Source organism: Urocitellus parryii, chromosome 10 (genome assembly GCF_045843805.1).
Source record: "Urocitellus parryii isolate mUroPar1 chromosome 10, mUroPar1.hap1, whole genome shotgun sequence".
NCBI lineage: Eukaryota > Metazoa > Chordata > Mammalia > Rodentia > Sciuridae > Urocitellus > Urocitellus parryii.
The window spans coordinates 82,798,998-82,821,355 of record NC_135540.1 but is presented as its reverse complement, the minus strand read 5'-3'; the positions used below and the strand labels follow the sequence as shown (position 1 = coordinate 82,821,355).

Here is a 22,358-nt window from a genome sequence, read left to right as displayed (position 1 = left end):
TTTGGGAGCTCTTCAAAGCAAGTGGTGAGCCACATGTATAAGCCTGCCTGATGAAAGTTCTCTTCACAAGTAACAGTGTTTGTGAAGTGACTTACCTGGAAGCAGAAAAGACAAATAGAACAAATTACAAAATCTTCTCTGGATGCACTTGCCGAAGGTAACACAGACGTCATATCATATATTCCCAGGGTGAAGAAGAGAAAGAAACCCAGCAAATGACTCCAGATGTTTACCGTCTCATTAGATAAAATAAACAAACTGGAAAGTAAACAAACATGCAGCTCAGATTCATACTGGCTCACTTAACTGTCAGCACTCAAAGGTCAGGGAAAATTTGGAGGAGTTACCTAATAATTGCTACTTTAAGATCTTAACCCCATCTGTACCATTTAAAATTTGATATGTCATTTAATTAGTCTTTAAGTTTTTCCAAATTTCCACCAATCCTAGCACCTTAACAGTTTTTGTTTGTTTGTTTGATTTTGGTGCTTAACTCTATTATCATAGTTACAATTTCCTTCCATTACAGTGATTCACATGTAAATTCCTCAGCCTATCAGCTCCCTGAGGGCCTGTACCATACATCTCTCCATTAATCTACAAGACACCATTTTTTCTAAGCAGAGTGCCTTGCTCCCATCATTCACTAATGAGTTTGCAGATAAAACATTTTCAAAGAACACAAATAGTATGCATATTTTGAGTAAACTCCTATTGTTAGTTTAGGAGTTTACTCAAAATTTAGCTAGAACACTGACTTTCAATAATCAGTATCTGAAAACCAAAGACTGAATGTTCTTTGATATGCGGATGCTAACTCACAATAAGGGAGGGTGGAGAGAAGAAGTTCAGCAGATTAGACAAAAGGAGAATGAATAAATGGAAGGGAGGGAGATGGAATAGGAAAGATAGTAGAATGAATCAGATAACTTTCCTATGTTCATATATGAATACATGACCAGTGTAACTACACACCATGCACCACCACAAAAATGAGAAGTTATACTCCATCTATGTTTGATGTGTCAAAATACTTTCTACTGTCATGTATAACTAAATAAAATAAAATTTTTTAAAAAGAACAGTATCTGAAAAGCTGATACCTTTTTAAGGGCTGGGGATGTAGCTCAGTTGGTAGAGCGCTTGCCTCATATGCACAAAGCCCTAGGTTTAATCCCTAGCACCAAAAAAAAAAAAAAAAAAAAAAAAAAAAACTGCAACAAAACAACAACAAAACCTTTCTAAATACTCATTAAATACAAATACAAAGTTAAATAGACCTAGAGAAGCAGAATAAATACAAACTGAGCCATTGGAAAGGTTCCTGAAGAAGTTGCTGGAACAACTCTGCTATAGATGTTTTGAAACCAGACTAGTTTCCAGATAACATGTATTTATCCTTTTCAGGAACAATAGGAGTTTATTCAAAATATGCATACTATTTGTGTTCTTTGAAAATGTCTTGATAACTGTCTGGTTTTAGGTACATGATGGTGGAAAAGGTACCCTTCCTACAGAAGTCAAAAGGCTCATTGTTTCCTTCCCATCCCAGCCACAAATTAGCTCTGCAATCATGAACAAGTCACTTTGAAATTTCTGGGCTTCAGTTTCTTCACCTATGAAACCAAGGATGCAACTTCCTTCTAGTTCCTTCCTTAGTTTCATGAAATGGATCTTCAGATATAGACAAGACTCATCTGATTTACAGGGAGGTGATATAATGACTAAAGATTAAAATATTCTTTGCATTGCTCTAGCAAAATATTATCTTTCTGCTTAAGTGAGGTCTTGATGGTCACTGGTCCAGAAATTCTTATTAGTAAGTATTAATGTATCACTCTTACTGAATTTGCAACAGTTACCATGGCTCTTCTTAACTTTTCCATTGTTATAAGTGATAAGCACTGCAAGGTCTCAAACTATCAAATGATCATCAAGAATAAAGTGAAAATTTATTCTTAGACTTTATCTAGAACAGCATCTACTTTAAAGACTACTTGGGGAGGGGAATGAAGGAATGATTTAGAAAACATCTAATTTACAGTACTGTTCTGATAATCAATACTACACTCTGCTTTTTTCTTAAGAATTTTTTTATTTTGTAAAACCCAGTATACCTCGATTAACTAGACACGGTTTTTCCATGTTCCTCCCAACTAAAAGAATATTAGCAGAACTGTTAGGATATATAAAACCTCTTCTTATATCCAAAATATGTCCTGGTCACTCTTGAAAGCTGAAAGAAAAGAGGGCAAAGGATAAACCTGGAAAAGATCAAGCTGGTGGGAAGAACATTTAGAAGAATATCCCCAATAGAGGATCTACTATTATTACATGAAAAATTAAGCACCCCCATACTCTACTTCAAAATCAATAATCATCTTCATTACCTTTATCTGTTCAAAATCACAGATGACAATATCACCATCTACTGAGTGCTTCCTAGGTACCAGACCCTGTGTAGCATTTTACATATATAATTACATCTAATTTCTATTACCCCCAAATCAGATATTTTTATTACCCTCATTTTACAAGTAGAGAAAATAAGGCAAAGTGATTTTACCTTTTGCACAAAGTCCCACAGCTATTAATTGGCAGTTTGAGATACTCAAGTTTTTCTGACTCAACAGCACAAGATCTAATGTTTTATACTTCATTTCCCCTCCATGAGATTTGGGTTCTAAACATCAAAATACTGAGGACAAATGCCAGATGGGTTTAAAACGTTTTAAGACAGTTCACTGCCTGCCCTATCTTCACAGAACTCCACATCCTAAGCAGGTTCAGCTCTAATTTCTCATGTAATCACTCATGCACAAGAGGCACTGAGAAGTGAAATAATAATTAGGATTCACAATATGAAGTCCTGTTAGCCATCCATTCAAGCTACAGGGCTGGACAATGATGTCACCTTGTGACTGTGAGTCACAAAAAACACTTTCAAGGCAGGACAAAAGGAAATAAGGATGGAGGATGACCATGCTGGAAAGATCAAGAATCAAACTGTGGTAGATGCTTGAGCTGTTCAAGAGTCCACATTCCAGCACTGGGGTTTGCCACTACAATGATCTGGAGCTCATCTGTAACTACAGTTGGGATTCTATATTTTAGTACACACAGAGAATTTTGACAGAAAGGTATTCTAAAAACTAGAAGAGCAATTTTTCAGATTCTTTTCAGGCTTTCAAGGGAAACTGATTTTAAAGGTTTGGAATGACAAATTGCTTTCTTAGAAATGCTTCTAAGGTCCTCTACTGGAGCCCCATTAGAGCTCTCTTTGCTACAGTGCTTTTCCTATACAGCATTTTCCACAATGGCTATTATGTAATAGTGTAATTATCTCTTTAATGTATGTAACCCAGACTAGACTTTAGTAGCCTGGTGAGAACAAGAGCTACATCTCCTGTTTTCTGAAGGATCTGCTACAATGTCTAGTTTCTAGCAGGGGTTCCAAAAGTGTTTGCTTAATGAGCGAATTAGGGCTTTCTAAATATATATGTATGGCAATGTGAACTTGTTTCCTATTATACAAGTATTTTAGCTGGCCTCAAACCATCTGAATTTCCACAGGGCTGCTCTAAAGTGAAACAAAGCTTAGGTATACATAGAGCAAATAATGGCTCAGCCATTGTCAGTGTGGTCGATTCCAACATGTATCCCAATGAGCACCAAATGAAATCAAGGATGTAAAAGCACTCTGTAAACAGTGAAGCGCCACAGAGAGTTGGCAATTATGATCACTGTTACTATCATTATTACTCCTTGTATAAAATATCCCGACAGGGTTGGAGGGGAGAGAAGGAGGCAGAAAAGAGATGACAGAATGGGGTGGCGAAGAAATGCTGGGCACGGAGCAAAGCCGGGAAAGCAGGGAAGACACTAAACAAAAAGGGTGTAGGTGAGAGGAGGGGGTCACACTGTACCTTTTGATACACAGCCTGGAGGGCAGGTAGGCCCGGTAGCCGTCGGTGATATACGGGTTATCCTTGAGCGACACCGGGATCTGCTCGAAGGTGTAGAGGCGAATACCGCGGGGCACCAGGACCGGCCAGTACTGGTAGCTGCCCAGCTCGATGTAATGTGCGCTCTTCAGCAGCTTCTGATGCATGGTTCCCGGCCACCGCCGCTCGCGCCTCGGGAGCTCGCCCAGGCCCCGCCTCCCCGGGGAGGGGGCTTCGCCTCTGGAGCCCCCGCCCCGGAGCCCGCGGACCGCGCGCGAGGTCCTAAGGCGCCGCCACTGCCCAGGCCCGGCTCGGCTCACAGACCCGCCGCCGCAATCAGCGCCGCGGACCCGCCGGCGTCGCGGCCCTCTCTGACGTCAGCACGCCGCGCGGCCCCGCCCCTCGGCCTGGTGGCCCACGGGTTGCGCTCGGACGCCGGCGAGCGCCGTGTTGGGGCGGTGCGCTGGCCCTTCCCCGCAGGTGAGGGGAGGTGGAAGCGCCGTGCTGTAGGGAATACTAGTAGTTTTCTTCATTTTCTGTTTTTAATTAGAAGCAGTAGTAGCTATATTTTGAGTATCAAGGGGAAAAGAGGTAACAGAAAAATAATAACTACAGTTGATTCACCCCTGGCTGGTTTATGCCTTGAAAAACACGCGCGCTCACGTGTACACACACACACACACACACACACACACACACACACACACATGGCACCGTTGAGGTTTTCTAAACTACTACCAGTACTGAGTAGTTGGAGATAGAGGAAACTTGATGCACATGTAATACGAACCTAAACCAGCCCCAACACTTTCAGGGACACCATTCCGAGAGTGTGTGCTCTGACAGGAAAGACGTTCCCAAAGGGAGGTGCCCTCACCTCAGGCCCTAAGGGTTCTTGAGGTCCTTAAAGTTCGGTTGAAGGGAGGCACAGATTGGTTTTATTGAGAGAAAGCAAGAAGTACAGCCTCTGAGAGGGCATTGGAGAGGAACAAATCAGTTTCACCTTAGCAAGGCATATTTATATATGTAATATCTATAATATAGAGACATAAGAAGGTAATTTTAGTCCTGTGTTGGTGATTTTGATTTTTCAGATAAGGAAGGTCATACCTGAGATAAGATCTTACCGGAGATAGCAGTTGTGTTCTTGGCTCTTGTGCCCTTGCATGAGAGGATTTCAAGCAGGACAGTATAGTAAAGTTTATTAGGGGAAAGGAAGTAGGGAGAAAGGACACTCAAGGGAGAGACTGGGTCCTTTCAGAGAGGATCCACTTTGTGTCCCAGCTTTTATTGGGGTAGGAGGGAGATTGTTGGCAGATCCTACCCAAGTTATCACCCCTGGGCTCTGGACTGACAGACATAAGCTAACAACCACCTTGTGGGCAACTCTTGGTCATCTTGGCCTGACAAGTTTTAATTGGAACTGGTTTTACAGAATTTATGGGGAGTGGGCGCTGTTCTTAATCATCCTGCTTTTCCAAGTCTGGTAATCTCTGGTCTATGTTGTTTCCACAGGCTCTTGGATATTGTAACCATTAGGTCCTTTTGAGCATATCCTTGTTCTTCGGTTCTTAACCCCTGAATTTATCTATCTTCCTATGGTTGTAAGAGGAGTAGTTTTTAGGGCTGAGATAAGGCCAGAGTTCTGAAATAGTTATCTTGTCAGATCTTGCAGCAGCGGTGAGTCAGAGCTGTTTTTGATTAACCTATTTGCTCTGTACCAAGTATTTTCTTAAACCCCTGACCCAGTAATCATGTCTACCTGCAATCTAACAATTCAACATGTTAATCATTACCTATTAGAGCTTATTTTCCTTTAATTTTTTAATGAAAAATCTATTGATTTCCCCATTAAGGGGCTTTGTGAATTTAAAAAGTACTACATTGGTGTAACATTGAGAGTTTGATTGTAAGAATGTTATGTAGATGAGTAATCAAAACCTGAATATAAATTGCAGAGAAGTCTATTTGTTGAGTAAAAGTATTCTTGGATCTGTTTGTCTTTTGGGTCCAGGTCAGGAGAGAGGTTATTTATGGACCTGTGGATAAGGTCTAAAAATTGATTTAATTAGTGTTGTTTGTGATCAAAGTATGGAGAAGTGGACTTTAAATGGAGACTTTAAAGCATGTGAAAGTGGACTTTAAATATGAACTTTAAATAATGACTTGTCCCACATGTCTTCTTTCTTCCTGTCCTGTCTTCTCTCCTACCTCATGACCACAATAGAATTAAACTAGAAACAGGAGAAATTTTTAATTGAAATAGTATACCAAGTATGTGGACTGAAGAAATCACAATGAAATAAGAAAAATCTATGTAAGTGAATGATAATAAAGGTAAAACATCAAAAGCCTGCAGGGCACAGCTATTGCAGTGCTTTAGAAGAAAAATTATAACTTTGTTTTTGGCTAGAATTGTAATACAAATGTTTAACCATAATGGCAGCAGGGAGAAATATGATTTGTATGTTAAGCCCTTATCCCATTTTTTGGCATTATAAAGGAAAAATAGAAGTATCTTTTCCTCATCCATTGCAAAGTTTATGGCTGACAACCCTGTTTTTTAAAAAAGGGATTAACAAGAGAAAAGCATAGCAAATTTATTTACCAAAGTTTTATGCAATAGGGGAGTCACATAAATGAATTCCTAAAGATTCAGGAATAACTGTATTTTTATGCTAAGTCTTATATTAAAAAAAAAAGAGTGGCTAGCTGTAAAGAAACATCATTAGGAAAAAGGGACATGATCTGGTTCCCAATACATTGAATGGGAAACCCAGCAAGACCTCAGATTATTCTTGGTCTTTGGGTATAGGGCAGGAGTTTTCTGGAATGGGGGACCTGTGACCTATTTTTAGGTAGGGTAGGTAGATCAGAGAATTCCTTTATGATCATGTTTCACACAGAAAAGGGAAGATCAGGAAGTGACCTTTCTAAGTTTTATGGCCTGTTTTAGAGGAATTCTGACTTCTATTACCTGCCTCAGTGGGAAGAAATTCTAGTTTCTATGACCCAAGTGAGGAGAATGGGAGAAGGAAAAAGGAAGACAGGAGAGATCTTGTTTGGGGGACTACTTAGTTTTTGCAATTCGAAGAACCAGCATGCCACAACAATGTATTTTGGGTGTTGTGTTCTGAATCCCCAATAGCATAAAATAACCATTCATGATATTTATTATTTATTTATTATCATGTTAATGATATTTGTTAATTTTTGAGAAGCATTATGGCTTAGTGGTTAAGATTTTGAGCTTTGAAGCTATACTATCTGAGTTTGAATTTCTATTTAGTCATTTGCTAGCTTAATGTGTCCTTGTGCAAGTTACTTAATCTAAGTTTTCTTATTGATAAAATAGGGATAAAATAGTACTTTGTTTTATGAGATTAAAGGAATAAACCCATGTGAGACTCTTAGAAAAGTTCCAATCATATTGTCAGTACTCAACAAAAGTTTACAAAGAGTTCAATGAAAAATAAAATTAATAGAGAAAACTGGAAAGGCAAATTGAGATATATTCTAAATGGATTTAAATGTCATATAAAAGAAGTGAGACTTATTCTTTAAGTCACAAAGCAAAAATTTGAGATCTCACTATGTTCCTCGTACATTATCTCTGCTGAAGATTATTCTGTATAGAATTCTTGTTTCCTAGTGGAACAAAATCGTGTCTGAGCATTCCTGCCAGCCACTCTTACAGACTCATTATGGGAAGTAACTTCTGAATGTATTCTTATTGATACTTCATGATACTACCTTGTGACCAATGATACCCAAAGATGAGCCAATAACCCACAAGATATCCTGCCTCAAATGCTTATACAAGAAAAATGGTAATTGGTTTGATCAATCAGGTCTTTCTGGTGACTTTGAGTTGGAGATATGGGAAGAGAATCTATAGGTTCGCATTTGAATTGCAAATTGAAAAATGCCCAGAGATTATCAGATAGAGACAAAGTAGCTTAGTTATGGTAAGATGGGACACTAGGTTAAAAAACTAAAAATGAGAGCAGTTTTTATTTCAACAATGTACCCAAGAAGCCTATTGTAACATGACTTTTGGATTGATTTCAATAATTTACAGCCCATTTCATTTCTCCTTGTTACATTTAATCTTTAAATTAAGCATTCTTTATCACCCACACTTAAAATAATTATTAATGAAATGCATGGATAAATGTGAAAAGATAGAGCAACAATCCATGTCTGAATTTTAGAGTGAGAAAGAGGTCAATGAACAGAATGAACTTTTCCCGCTCAGGTCTGTAAGACAGTAGAGGCATGAGCAACACTGCTTTGGGGGCACTTCTACATAGGATAGCAAAGAAATGAGAGCCCGAATTCCCCATAGATAACAATGTAATTGTGGCACTTCGGAGGGTATGACTGTTCATTCATTGTACTTTAAAAAAGTCTTGAGTAGCATTCCTGATGACATACATGGTAGAACACCAGCACCTGTTTGATAGGTGGGGGATCAACAGTGGCATCCAGCAGGAGATCTTGGTCCCTTTTGAAGTGGCAGGATGAGGAACTGAACTGTCCAGTAAGAGAAACGGCAGAATGGAAAAATGGCATCATCCTATGATGAACACTTTGGGAGTCACATCTGGGTTTTAAATGTGCTTCAGGTGGTGAGGTGGCATGGGGAGGAAATTCTCAAGGAAATGGAGGTCCTGTATTTCTAAGAGCCAGGGAAATTTGAATTTTTGCTGCTGCTGGGAGCAGTCCTTATCCCACAAGCATATGAGGGTTGTGGAAACCTCAGTATGTCTTGTTTTATACTACGATTTTCAGTGAGACTCTGATAGACATGGAGGCAGCATGCATGCATCATTTAACATAGGAAAGATCCCTTCTTCCCTTTCTTGAATATCCTTTCTGCCTTGATATAGCTCTAACAATGTGAGAGTGAGACTTATGCTTATTAAAATGGACACAACATGAACTTTACATTTATTGAGTTCTGATTATATGCCACCATCTTGTCACGTTGATTGCTCCTCCATTAAACTCTCTTTTTTGAACTCTTAGAACCATCCTTACCTGGATGTTTTTCCTTATCTCTCTGGCCTCTCCATCCAGGTGACTTTAGTAGGTGCTGTTTCTCTTTTTAATTTGTAAGGCAGGATTTTTTTTTAGATTCTTTCTTTGGTTTCTTAAAATTATATTTTTACTCTATATATTTTCACAGCTTCACTTACTATCATTAAAATGAAGACTCCCAAATCTATATTTTCATACCAAATCTCTTTTCTGTGTATCTGAATTCACTTATAGGAACTAGACATTGAAACCTGAAATGTTGAAAATCAATTCATTTTTTTTACCTCTATGATCTGTTTTCCAGGGCTGGGGTTGTGGCTCAGTGGTAGAGCACTTGCCTAGCACGTGTGAGACACCAGGTTCAATCATCAGCACCATATAAAATAAATAAATAAATAAAGGAATTGTGTTCATCTTCAACTAAAAAAAATTTTAATAATTAAAAAAAGATGTTTTCCATCCCTAAGTCCCTATTTATTCAGTCTCTTAAGCTAAAAATCTTGGAGTCATTTCCTTCCTTGGTCCCATTTTATGAGTTACCCACCACTTTGCTTCTTTCCTTGTTACGTCAACCAGTTCCTTGTCAATGATTTCAACTCCTCTGCTTAAATAGGTTTATTAGGAAAAAAAAAACAAGCAAACAGTTAATAAATTTAACTATGATTTCTTTAATTCTACACCCAAGTTGATAAAGAAAATGACAAAATGGTATGGGTTGGTATCTCTACAAATTCAATTTACAGTCCTCTGGAACCTTCCACATCACCTGGATATTTTAAAAGTTTACCTGATATCTTATGTTCCCCACCTTCTACCTACATTAGGCAGATCATCTCCTTCCCAAATTAAAGCTCATTCTTTTTTTTTTTTTTTTGGCCTGGATATACGTTTTATTTGCTGTTATTGTTCCAAAGACAATGAGCATACTGACATTTATCTCCTGGAGTTCAAAATTAGAAGTAGGGAAAGGAAGACAGTTTTTTTTTCTTTTCTGCTATTTCAGTAGAAATGACTACCTTAGCTTCAGGTCATTTCTGCTAGCAATTTTTGCATGTTCCCTTTAGTTTCCTCACTTAGCTCTGTCAGTTATCTTTGTTTAGGATGTACCTCCAACCTTGCTCTAGTTTTTTCTTTTCTAGTGGCACATAGACATGTTTAAACTCCATTTTAAAGCAAACAAACAGAAAGAAAAGAGAAAACCTTTCTTTTGACCCTATGTCATTCTAAAACTATAGATCAGTTTCCTTCCATCCTCATCCATACTTGTAGAAATAGTAGTCTACCTTTGTGGTTTCCATTTCTGACTACCCTCTGCACCTTTCATCTCAGGGAAATCTTCTGTTCTTAGAACTTTATTGAAACTTCTATTGACAATATGTAAAAGCTAATAAATGCAGTCTTAGAGTTTGATTAACTTTTCTTCCAGTAGGTGGAGCTGTGCCCACCAGGCCAAGCTTCTCCTGTGAATACGCAGGAACCAATCACTGTACAGCAATTCCTCTTCCCAGACTGGGCGAATCTCCAATCCTGAGTGCCTAGGGCCTCCTCTTGTGTCTAGTCACTTCCCCACTTTTCCTCTAGCCAGGCCCCTCTCACCGGTGACGCTCACCACAATACTGGCTACACGCCAGGTCTGGTGCTCCTGGGAGCCCTGTTTTCATGAATGACTGGGCACACTCTCTTTGTTTGCCATTCCCTCAGACCCTAAGTTTGTAGAGCTTGGGGCTGAGAATCCTCAGCGAATTTTACTTGCCCTCTGGTAGCCACGCCCCCGGTAGCTGGTGCAAGAGACCTCAGTTGTCTGCACTGGTGGGAGTGGTAGCCGGGAGTTCCGTGCCGTGGGTCCTGCACCACTTCTGATTCCCTCTGTCTGGCTATCGCGCTCTCGGGAGAGCTGGGAGGGCCCCTCACGGGAGAGCTGGGAGGGGCCCTTAAGGTTTCCCCTGTGTGGAGAGGGAAGGCTAGGGAATTACACACCTGTAGCCGCATGTTTCAATGAAGTTATCTCCTCCGCCACAGTCTGGTGACGTCAGTTCTCTGCCATGGTGGTATCTCTTGCAAATGGCGACAGTTCGTTTCCCTTTGCTGGGTGACCAATGCAACGGGTGGGTCCTTACTGTCTCTCCCAAGCCCCGTTTCAAACCTGTGGCCACTACCTATGAAGGCTCGGTTGGCATTTACCTCCGTAGGATCAGAAGGGCTGACCAGTTTCAGCCAGATGGATTAGTGCTGAGTCACAGCTGTTTGTCTGCTGGAAGCAGGTGAACGGGAGCTTGAATTCAGCCGATCCGGGTTTAGTGTGTGTTCTCAGAGGCCCAGACTGTTCGCCCCCGATCCACGTTAGCTCAGCATTGCCTAGTGATCCTGAGCAAACAGAATTTAGACTTTTTTACGACTCCCTATGCCTGCACAGCTGAAGAGGTCAAAGACTTGATCTCTCCGCGCTGGCCGCCATGTTGAAACCCCTTCTTGTTTACAAGATCCTTGTGAATGATATTATTTTCCTTGTACTTTTACCTTCAGTCTGTGGATGTCTATGCCTATGAGGCGAGTCTCCTGGAAATAGTTGGGTCTTGTTTTTTAATACAATCTGCCAGTCTGTGTCTTTTCATTGATGAGTTTAGGTCATTTACATTCAATGTTATTATTGAGAAATGACTTTTATTCTCTGTCATTTTGATTTATTTTTGGTTTTTAATTTGAATTTAGTTTCTCCTTTGATTGACTATTCTTCTTGTATAGTTTCTCCTTTTTTGGTGGTTTTCAATTTTATTTTTCATTTTTTCTTCAAGAAATATTTTACTGAGTATGTTTTATAGTTCAAACTTTCTAGTTGTGAATTCTTTTATTTTAGTTTGTCATGGAAGGTTTTTATTTCATCGCCTATTCTAAAACTTAGTTCTGCTGAGTATATTATTCTTGTCTGACATCATTTTCTTTCAGAGCTTGGTATATATTATTGGAAGATCTCCTAGCTTCAAGGGTCCTGGTTGAGAAATCAGTTGAGAGTTGGATTGGTTCCCCCCTAAATGTGGCTTGTCACTTTCCTCTGGCAGCCTTTAAAATTCTATGCTTATTCTGTATGTTAGGCATTTCCATAATAACATTTATTGGTGTGGGTCTATTGTAATGTTGTATATTTGGAGTCCTATAAGCCTACTGTGTTTGGTTTTCCATAATAAAATGGAAATTCAAATTTTATTTTTAAGGCTAGGGAATTTTTCTGATATTTATTTGAAAAGATTGTGTATTCCTTTGGTTTGTATCTCTAAGCCTTCATCTATCCCAATAAATCTTTAATTTGACCTCTTCATATTATTCCATAGTTCTTGGAAGTTCTGTTCATAGTCTCTTAACATCATTTCTTCATGGACAACTTTATTTTTAAGATTATGTATTTTGGTTTTATTGCCTGAAACTATGTCTTCCAAGTGATCTAGTCTGTTGGGAATGCTTTCCACTGAATTTTTAATTTGGTTCTTGTCTTCTTCATTTTGATGATTTCTGTTTGATTTTTTTTCAGAATCTCCATCTCTTTCTTGAAGTGATTTTTTCACTTCTTGTATTTTCTTTCTTATTTCACTCCTTATATCATCCTTTACCTTGTAGATCATTTTAACTTGTGTGCATTCTAAATACCATTTCTGAAATTTTTTTCCAGTGAGATTTGAGGGCATTCTGTTATTGAAGTATTTTGGTTTGTTTCAGGTGATTTGTTCCCTTGATTTTTCATGTTGTTTATGTGTATACCTATCTAACAGTATGGATCTGGTGTAATAGAGTTTCTACCCTGTGAAATTATAGTCTCCAGTACCTCACCATTTGGGGGAGACAAATAATAACAACAACCAGACAAGTAATAAGAACAACCAATGCAAACAGTGTACTGCATTAAGCCAAATAGTTCCTGCTATGAAATCTATAATATTAATTGTCACAATAAAGAGAAATGATGAGATCAGTTATTGCCCACAGTAAAAACAGTTTGCAAAAGTGTTTACAATTTCAAATGGTAGAGAGAACACAAAAATGATGTAGGAAGTGATGATTATGAGGGAGAAAGAGCAAAGATTGAAATAAATAATTAAAGGAAGAGTGAAAGAGAGAACAAGAGATTGGCTGTTAGCAGAAGAAAAGAGAAGAAAGCAAGGGAAACAGTTAAGTGAGAGGAAAAAATATGTAAACTGAAAATTTAATAAAAATAAGAGTATACAAAACAAAATCAAAATATACTGATCAAAGATTCTAGTCTTCGAAGCACTGATCCATGAAAAACAACTGCCTTCAAAAAATGCTAGAAATGAGAAAAAAGAAAGAAATATGAATATGTATAAGTGTCAAATGAACCATTCAGATCACAATTAAACCTACAAAGGAAAAAAGAAAGATAAAAAGAAAAAAAGTCTCCATGAAAAGTTAAAGAATTGTTTCTATTGGAGCTCAAAAGATTCTCATCAATGTTGGATGGGCTACAGTATGATGTCTGCTTCATTCTCAGAGTGGGGTCACTGGAGTATTCCATGAGACAAAATCTCTTTGGTGGAGCGTCTGAGGCAGGTTTTAGGCTCAGGTAGGCTGTAGGTTCTTTATTGAATGGTGATTGATCTGAAAATTTTAAGTTAGTGCACCTCTAAAACTCAGCAGTTGCTGGTTCATGCTGGAGACTATTCCCCAGGGATCACCCCTGGGTTCCCCTCCTTCAGTTTAGGAATGAGTATTTTGTGTACTTTGTAACCTGTGGATCCCATGTTTCCTGGTCTGTCGGGTTCAGCCTCCAAACTCAATCTCTCCTGCCCCTGCCCTTTTGAATTCCTGGCTGGGTATGCCTCTCCAAGCCAGTTCTGAAAGTGGCTGGTTTGGAGGGTTGGGGGAGAGCTACATAGGTCTCCACAATCTATTCCCCTGTGTAGACCCCTCTGCACATTTGATTTTCTGCTGGTTATTTAGGCACACTCCATGTCATGCAATGTGGGTTTGCCAGTACTCTATTTTGGACCAAGCTCAGGTTTGCCAGGAATTGGCTCCCCCAGCTACTGACTCCTGTGCTGTGGCTGCAAAATGCTTCCTCCCTATGTCCCCTGTGGGCAGCAGGGAGAGATGTGGCTTATTTCTTGCATGCCTTTCAGTTCTTTGATCTCTGATTTCTCTCTACCCAGACATGTCCCAAGCCTCCTAAAAATGTGGACTTCTTTAATTTCCTTATCCCTCCACTTTGCTCATGGGGGGACTGCTCTGTCTGGCACTGCTGATGGCAGCAATGGCACTGGCCCTGGGAAATTCTTCCTTATTTTATTATATCCAACCTCTTGAGTCCCTGATCTGCTTTGAATGTCCAGTATTAATTCCCAGTAAAGTCCCCTGCCTTTTTTCACCATATTGTTGAGAAGTTTCATATCTTCTTTGTTTTGTTTTATGCCCTAGAGCAGCCAGGAAAGTGACTTCCTCTATTCTGCCATCCTGAAAAACTCCTGATCTATATTTGAGAGTGTATTTTTTTGTATGTCTTCATGTTGTATAGGAATGCTACTCTGCCTGTTCTTCTCTTTCGAATTACTATTGGGATTTGACCTCTATAGTTTTTAATTCATTTTTATGCAGATTTATTTTCCCTAAACTTTAGAAGGCATTTAACTTATATAGCTTTCCTAACTTCTCAGAACTTCCTCTGTTACTGTTTTAGTATTACAAACAAATTACAAGTTCCTTTCTGAGAGTTCCTGACTCAGTTCTTTTGCACACTCATCTGCACCTTCTTTCCCATGTCTCTTTTCCTCTGACCTACTTTATTTCATTCTCCTTATCATGGGATTGTGCTCTATCCTGGAAGTAAGTCTTGGAGTTCATTTTTGAGAATTCACAGAGACAAGAGTACCCCAAGTTCCTGATTTCCTACCTTAGATTCCTTCTACTCAATGACTATCAGATTGGACAAAAACCCTCACAATTTCAGTTGTGGCTCTGCATTTGTCCTGTAGATTTCTAGTAGACACCTGTTGACTATATTGAAATACTTCTTTTCTCAGTTCTGTCAGATGCTCTGTTGTTTTCCTGTGCACATATAAGATGAAAAGTACACAGTTAACATCTGTATTTCCCCCTTCCCCCATGCTCACATTTTTGGAATTTTAGGGATATCATACTATATAGTTTGTGTGTTTTTTTTTTAATTTGGTTCATGCATATTGTGTTTTTATCTTTAGCTCTTTGTATGAGGATTCAGGAAGACCCAGAATCTGTGATCTTTCCATTGTTTCCATCTTCTCTGAGTCCTCCTCAATCGGTACTTTTTAATGTTTATATTAGTGACTTATCAGCAGCATTTATTTCCTGACCTATTTTCCTTTCCTTCATTGGATTCAGTAACCATGCTCTCCTGATTTTCTTAACCTACTGTCTTAGTCTCTTTTGTGGTCACCTCTTCTTTTGTATATCTCATCAACCTCCATGTTCCTAAGGGTTCTGCTCCTGACTATTTTTTTTCTTTCCCCTTTATACACTGTATTTAGACTGTAATATCTTTGACCCCTATGACTTAAATATGTGTATGGCTTTGAAATTTTCCTCCTGAGATATATATCTGAATGTCTAGTTTCTACTAGCTATTTCCATTTGGATGTCTCCCATGACATTCAAACTTGGGAACACATCAAATCAAACAAGATAAAAAATGTTCAATTCCTGTTTTGCTTGTTTTTATGAACAGCACCACCATCTATCCAGAAATTTGGGTGTTATTTAAGAGGTGGAAAATAAATTACAATATATTTTTACTCCAAGGAGAGTTAATTACAGATGTAAAAATTATTATTGTTGTTGTTTAGTGATGTTTACTCTAAGCAGAGGACCAACATTGTAGTTCTGCTTATTTGCATTTCTTTCCTAGAGTCTTCCCCCATGTCTCTCATATTCAACCAATTATTATATATTGTTGGATTTTTTCTCTGTTAAGTTTCTCAAATCTATTCCCTTTCCTCTATTCCTTTTGTTACTGGTTTAGTTTAAATCATTGTCATATCTCACTTTAGCTGATTCTGGTCCTCACCTTCAAGTCATGATTCAGTCTTCACCTCTATGCTTTTTAAAACTAAATTTTATTTGTTGCTATAAACAATAGACAAAGAAGCAAACGAAACTGCAATCTCTGCCTATACCCTATTGTATACACTAGAAGTTCTTTAAAAAAATAAGCCTTCCTTCAAGAACTGGATCCTGTCTTAGCATTAAGATGAGATTTGTCACTTTTATCTCCGTTATCTGTCAAGCATATAACCATATTCTAGTATGATGTTGCCATACTGTTCCTGATCACACCATACTATTTGCAATATCCTTGCCTTTGTATATGTTTCTTCTTCTTCTCTCTTCATCCTTTCATTTCCTTTCTTTGCTAGGGCAATTCCTGCTAATCCTTTAACTTCTATTATTCCTTCAAATTTCTGTTTTCCCTAAGCTTTCCATAACCCCACATCCCAGCCATAGCTTCAGTACTTTTCCTCACACCTGTGTGACTACAGGCTTTTTGTAGGAATTTATAAGATTTAATATCATTAGTGATTTAATTTCAAATCTCTTATGATTAAATAGACTCACAGGCAGTTATAAGACATAATAGAGGGAAGGATCTCTTCTACTCCTTACCCAGTACCCACTACTCATAACATCTTGAAAAACTATAGTATAGTGTTATAGCCATTATATTGATACTGATACAGTTAAGGTTTGGGGGCATTCCTAACACCATAAGAACTTCTTATGTTGCCCTTTTAACCCATAATCACCTCTCCCTGCCCTACTCCCTCCTTAGCATTTGATATGACTATTTTTCCTCCATTTCTATAATTTTATCATTTTTAGGGTGTTATATATATTCATATAATATGGATCCTTTTGTGATTGGCTTCTTTTTTTCCTACTGAGGATAATTTCTTGGAGATTCATCCAATATGTTGTATTTATCAGTATTTTGCTTTTTTAAATTACTGATTAGTATTCTAGGGTGTACCACAGTTTGTTCAACCATTGGCCTGTTGAAGGACATCTGGGTTGTTTCTAAGTTCGGGATATTACAAATATAACAACCATAAACACTAGTGTATATGTCTTTGTGAAAACATAATTTCTCATTTCTATGTGATGAATGTGCCAAAATGTGTTTGTTGGGTGATGGTCTTATGGTAGCTTCATATTTAGTTTTATAAGGACTTCCTAACCATTTTATACTAAAATTTCAAAGAGTAACTGAGAAAATAGTGTCACATCAATATCTTTAGATTGAACAGTTATCACGGGAGGTCAAACCCAGAGGCCCAAATCCACCCACAACAACTTGCACAGGACCCAGATCCAGGATGCAATAGCATTCATTGAGGGACACCAGCAGGGTCTGGAAGCCCAACATCAAGGTGAGATACAGACAATCTCTACTGGTACTACAAGAATATAGGGAAGAAACTATAATATCTCAGATCCACACTGCAAGAAAGGACACATAGACAACATGAAAAAACAAGGGAGGAAAGTGCCCCAAACAAACCAGGATACTATAATAACAGAACCCATGGACAGTGAAGTTGATGAAATGTCAGAAAAGGAGTTCAGAAGTTTTATAATTAAAATGATCTGTGAATTAAAGAATGACCTAAATGAGCAAATACATGCAAAAACTGATCACTCCAACAAAGAGATAACAGAGCAAATACAGGTAGCAAAAGATGACTTCAAAAGACAGATAGAGACTCTGAAAAAAAAAAACCCCAGTCAGAAATCCTTGAAATGAAGGATACAATAAATCAAATAAAAAACTAAATAGAAAGCATACCCAACAGACTAGATCACTTGGAAGAAAGAACGTCAGATAATGAAGATAAAGTATACAATCTGGAAAATAAAGTTGATCACATAGTGAAGATAGTTAGAAACCATGAGAAGAACATCCCAGAATTATGGGATAGCATCAAAAGAACAAATCTAAGAGTTATTGGGAGGGAGGAAGACAGAGTTTCAAACCAAAGGAATGCATAATCTCTTCAATGAGATAATATCAGAAAATTTTCCAAGCATGAAGAACGAATGGGAAAACCAAATACAAGAGGCTTACAGGATACCAAATGTACAAAATTACAACATATCTACACCAATCTACTTTAGGCATACAGAATAAGGATTGAATTTTTAAAGCTACAAGAGAGAGGAATCAGATCACATAGAGGGGGAGACCAATTCATATCTCAGCAGATTTTTCAACCCAGACCCTCAAAGCCAGGAGATTGTGGAACAACATATACCAAGCGCTAAAAGAAAATGGATGCCAAACAAGAATCTTACATACAGCAAAACTAATAAAAACCTTTCATGATAAACAAAAGTTAAAAGAATTTACAACTAGAAGAGACCCTCATCATTATACAGAATACATGTATGAAGATGTGAATTTGGTGTTAACATATATAATCAGAGATATGATAAATTATGGTATAATGGTGTATTAAGAATTGTAATTCCAGCTGGCGTGGACCAAGTGTCAGACCTGAGGAGGAGCCCAGCCGGCACGGGGCAGGCAGCTTGGGTGCAGACCAGAGGAGGCACAGACCCGCTTTGCATGTGGGTCACCAGACCGAGCTCTGGACAAACACAAGGTCTCCCCAGCACCCCCCACCTCACCAAACACCTTATGAGGGAAACAGATGGAACCCATATTGGAAAATCCCATCAACCCTTAAAACCCATCAACCGGTGGGCTTGGCTACCAGCCCAGTTCTGCGGCTGATCAGGTACCCGGTTTCCAACTCCCCCACCTTTAGCTGCGATAACTCAAAATTTTTCCCACAAGCTTTTGTGGGGGTGTAGCTATCAACGCAAAACAACAACTGTACAGGCACCTGGTTTCCCTCTCAGAGACTAAGAGCAGGGAGGCTATAGGTGAAAGCTCAAGTCCTCTCACACCTGAACCTCCCTGAATGTAGAGACTCAAGCTAGGAATAGACAACTCCACCTACTGGAAGAAAAGAAAACAGAGTTCTGAGAGATTTTTTTTCTTTCTTTTCTTCTCTCTCTCTTCTCATCCATTCATCCATTCTCCTCTACCCTTCCCCCTCTGGTCCTCACAATCTCAACTCAACATATGTGAAACCAAGAACTTTCCATGAAATAGGACTTTAACAACTGAATCACCAGAATAATATAATATAGAGGAGTTGCATATGCCCCACCTACCCCCCCCCTTTTTTTCTTATTTTTTTCCCTCTCTCTTTTTTCTCTTTCCTTCCTTGTTATTTTTTTCCCTTCTTACTCCCTCTATCCCACTTTCAACCCCCTAACTTTTACTATTTATATGTAGGGTAATTTTCTCAATACATATAGGGTTTGAATTTATACATTCTTCTGTAAATTACCTGTCTATTGGTTAGAATTCCCCTCCAAAGTTGCTAAATTATATTAACCCCATACCCTCACTCCTTTCCCCCTAAACATAACATCCTACATTGGAAATTCAGTTCTCTATATGCCACCAGAAATGGTATGCCTTTTATGAAACTAATGACTATATTTTTAAATAATAATTGAAGCCAACATCTGTAGACATAGAGTCTAACTATAAATGTATTAATAATGAAAACTTGCGCTTAGATGATGTACTATTGATATTGGGAACTGTTAACATTGTCTTTCTCCACAAAAGAGAGATTTGGAACTATACAGGAGCAATATAAATATATGGGGAAAAATCATTAACACAACAGTTTCACAAAGCTTCAAAGAAACGAAAGCAGTAAGAAAAGACAAGGAAAAAAAGGACCACAAACAATGCAGGTCAATTCAACATTAGAAGAGTAATATCTGCAGCAATGGGATTCCAGATAAAGAGTTCAGAATATACATGCCTCAGATGATTTGGAGTCTCAAGGAAGACATTAGACAGAAAATTCAGACAATGAAAGATCACTTTGACAATGAATTACATAAACAAATTCAAGAAACAAAAGATCAGCTCTTCAGGGAGATAGAGGTTATAAAAAAACAAAACAAAACCCCCAAACAGAAATCCTGGAAATGAAGGAAATAATAAACCAAATTAGAAACTCAAATGAGAGTATTACCAGCAGAGTAGAACACTTAGAAGATAGAACTTCAGATAACAAAGACAAAGTATATCAACTTGAAAAGAACTTAGGCAGCAGAAACCATGAGCAGAACATCCAAGAAATATGGGATAACATAAAGAGACCAAATTTAAGATTATTGGGATACAGGAAGATATTGAGGTCCAAACCAAAGGAATGAGCAATCTGTTCAATGAAATAATATTAAAAAACTTTCCAGACTTGAAGAATGAGACAGAAATCCAAATCCTAGAAGCCCACAGGACGCTGAATGTGCAAAATCACAAGAGATCCACACCAAGACATATTATAATGAAGATGCCCAACATACAGAATAAGGAGAGAATCTTAAAAACCACAAGAGAAAGGAAGCAGATTACATTTAGGGGTAAACCAATCAGGTTAATGGCTGATCTTTCAACCCAGACTCTGAAAGCTAGAAGATCCTGGAACAACATATTTCAAATGCTGAAAGATAATGAGTTCCAACCAAGAATCTTGTATTCAGTGAAATTAAGCTTCAGGATTGAAGATGAAATAAAAACCTTCCATGATAAACAAAAGTTAAAAGAATTTGCAGCTAGAAAACCAGCACTTCAGAACATCCTTGGCAAAACATTACATGAAGAGGAAATGAAAAATAACAATGAAAACCAACAGTGGAAGGTAGTACAGTAAAGGAAAAACTAATCAAAGAGGAAAAACAAATCATGTTAAATAACAAAAATAAAGAAATATGGCTGGAAGTACAAACCATATCTCAATAGTAACCCTAAATGTTAATGGCTTAAACTCACCAATAAAAAGACATAGGCTAGTAGACTGGATTAAAAAAAATATCCAAAAATATGCTGCCTACAAGAGACTCATCTGTTAGGAAAAGACATACACAGACTGAAAGTGAAAGGTTGGGAAAAATCATACCACTCACATGGACCTCAGAAGCAAGCAGGAGTGTCCATACTCATATCAAATAAAATAGACTTCAAGCCAAAGTTAATCAAAAGGGATAAATAAGGACACTTACATTAAGGGAACCATACACCAACAAGACATAACAATCATTAATATATATGCCCCAACAATGGTGCAGCTACGTTCATCAAACAAACTCTTCTCAAGTTCAAGAGTCAAGTAGACCACAACACAATAATCATGGGAGATTTTAACCCACCTCTCTCACTGCTGGACAGATCTTCCAAACAAAAGTTGAATAAAGAAACTAGAGAACTCAATAATACAATTAATAACTTAGACTTAATTGACATATATAGAATAACGCACCCAAAATCAAGTGGATACACTTTTTTCTCAGCAGCACATAGATCCTTCTCAAAAATAGACCATATATTATATCACAGGGCAACTCTTAGCAAATACAAAGGAGTAGAGATACTACCATGCATTTTATCTGATTATAATGGAATGAAAATGGAAATCAATGATAAAATAAGGAATAAAAATTCCTACATCACATGGAGAATGAAAAATACACTAATGAATGAACAATGGGTTATAGACGACATCAAAGAGGAAATTAAAAAATTCTTAGAGGTAAATGAAAACTCAGACACAACATATTGTAATCTCTGGGACACTGTGAAAACAGTTCTAAGAGGAAAATTCATTTCATGGAGTTCATTCCTTAAAAGAAGAAAAAGCCAACAAATAAATAACCTCACACTACATCTCAAAGCCCTAGAAAAAGAAGAACAAATCAGCAGCAAATGCAGCAGAAGTCAAGAAATAATTAAAATCAGAGCTAAAATCAATGAAATCGAAACAATTGAAAAAATTGACAAAAATAAAAGTTGGTTCTTTGAAAAAAATAAGATTGATAGACCATTAGCCATGCTAACGAAGAGAAGAAGAGAGAGAACCCAAATTACTAGCTTACGGGATGAAAAAGGCAACATCACAACAGATACTTCAGAAATACAGAAGATAATTAGAAATTATTTTGAAATATTATACTCTAATAAAATAGAAGATAGTGAAGTCATCAATAAATTCCTTAAGTCATATGATCTGCCCATATTGAGTCAGGAGGATATACACAACTTAAATAGACCAATATCAAGTGAGGAAATAGAAGAAGCCATCAAAAGATTACCAACCAAGAAAAGCCCAGGACCAGACAGATATACAGCAGAGTTGTACAAGACCTTTAAAGAAGAACTAATACCAATACTCTTCAATCTATTTCAGGAAATATAAAAAGAGGGAGTACTTCCAAATTCATTCTACAAGGCCAATATCACTCTGATTTCAA

General features: G+C 37.8%; 1 protein-coding gene and 1 pseudogene across 6 annotated transcripts in view; both read right to left on the bottom strand.

Moving 5' to 3' along the window:
* Positions 1–4,300, bottom strand: part of Paqr3 (progestin and adipoQ receptor family member 3) — a 36,462-nt gene extending 32,162 nt beyond the window's left edge. For 4 of the 6 annotated variants that reach the window (XM_026403146.2, XM_026403143.2, XM_026403144.2 and 1 more), the window contains exons 1-2: positions 3,927–4,300; positions 96–258 (exon numbers count right to left, since the gene is read on the bottom strand). In XM_026403146.2, the coding sequence (XP_026258931.1) occupies positions 96–258; positions 3,927–4,111 (348 nt within the window). In that variant the 5' untranslated portion in view covers positions 4,112–4,300. Of the gene's footprint in view, positions 1–95; positions 259–2,117; positions 2,237–3,926 lie in introns of all 6 variants that reach the window. The other 2 variants (XM_026403148.2, XM_026403149.2) reach the window with 2 other exon arrangements.
* A 21-nt stretch (positions 4,301–4,321) lies between these two features.
* Positions 4,322–22,358, bottom strand: part of LOC113192886 (SKA complex subunit 2 pseudogene) — a 44,102-nt pseudogene continuing 26,065 nt past the window's right edge.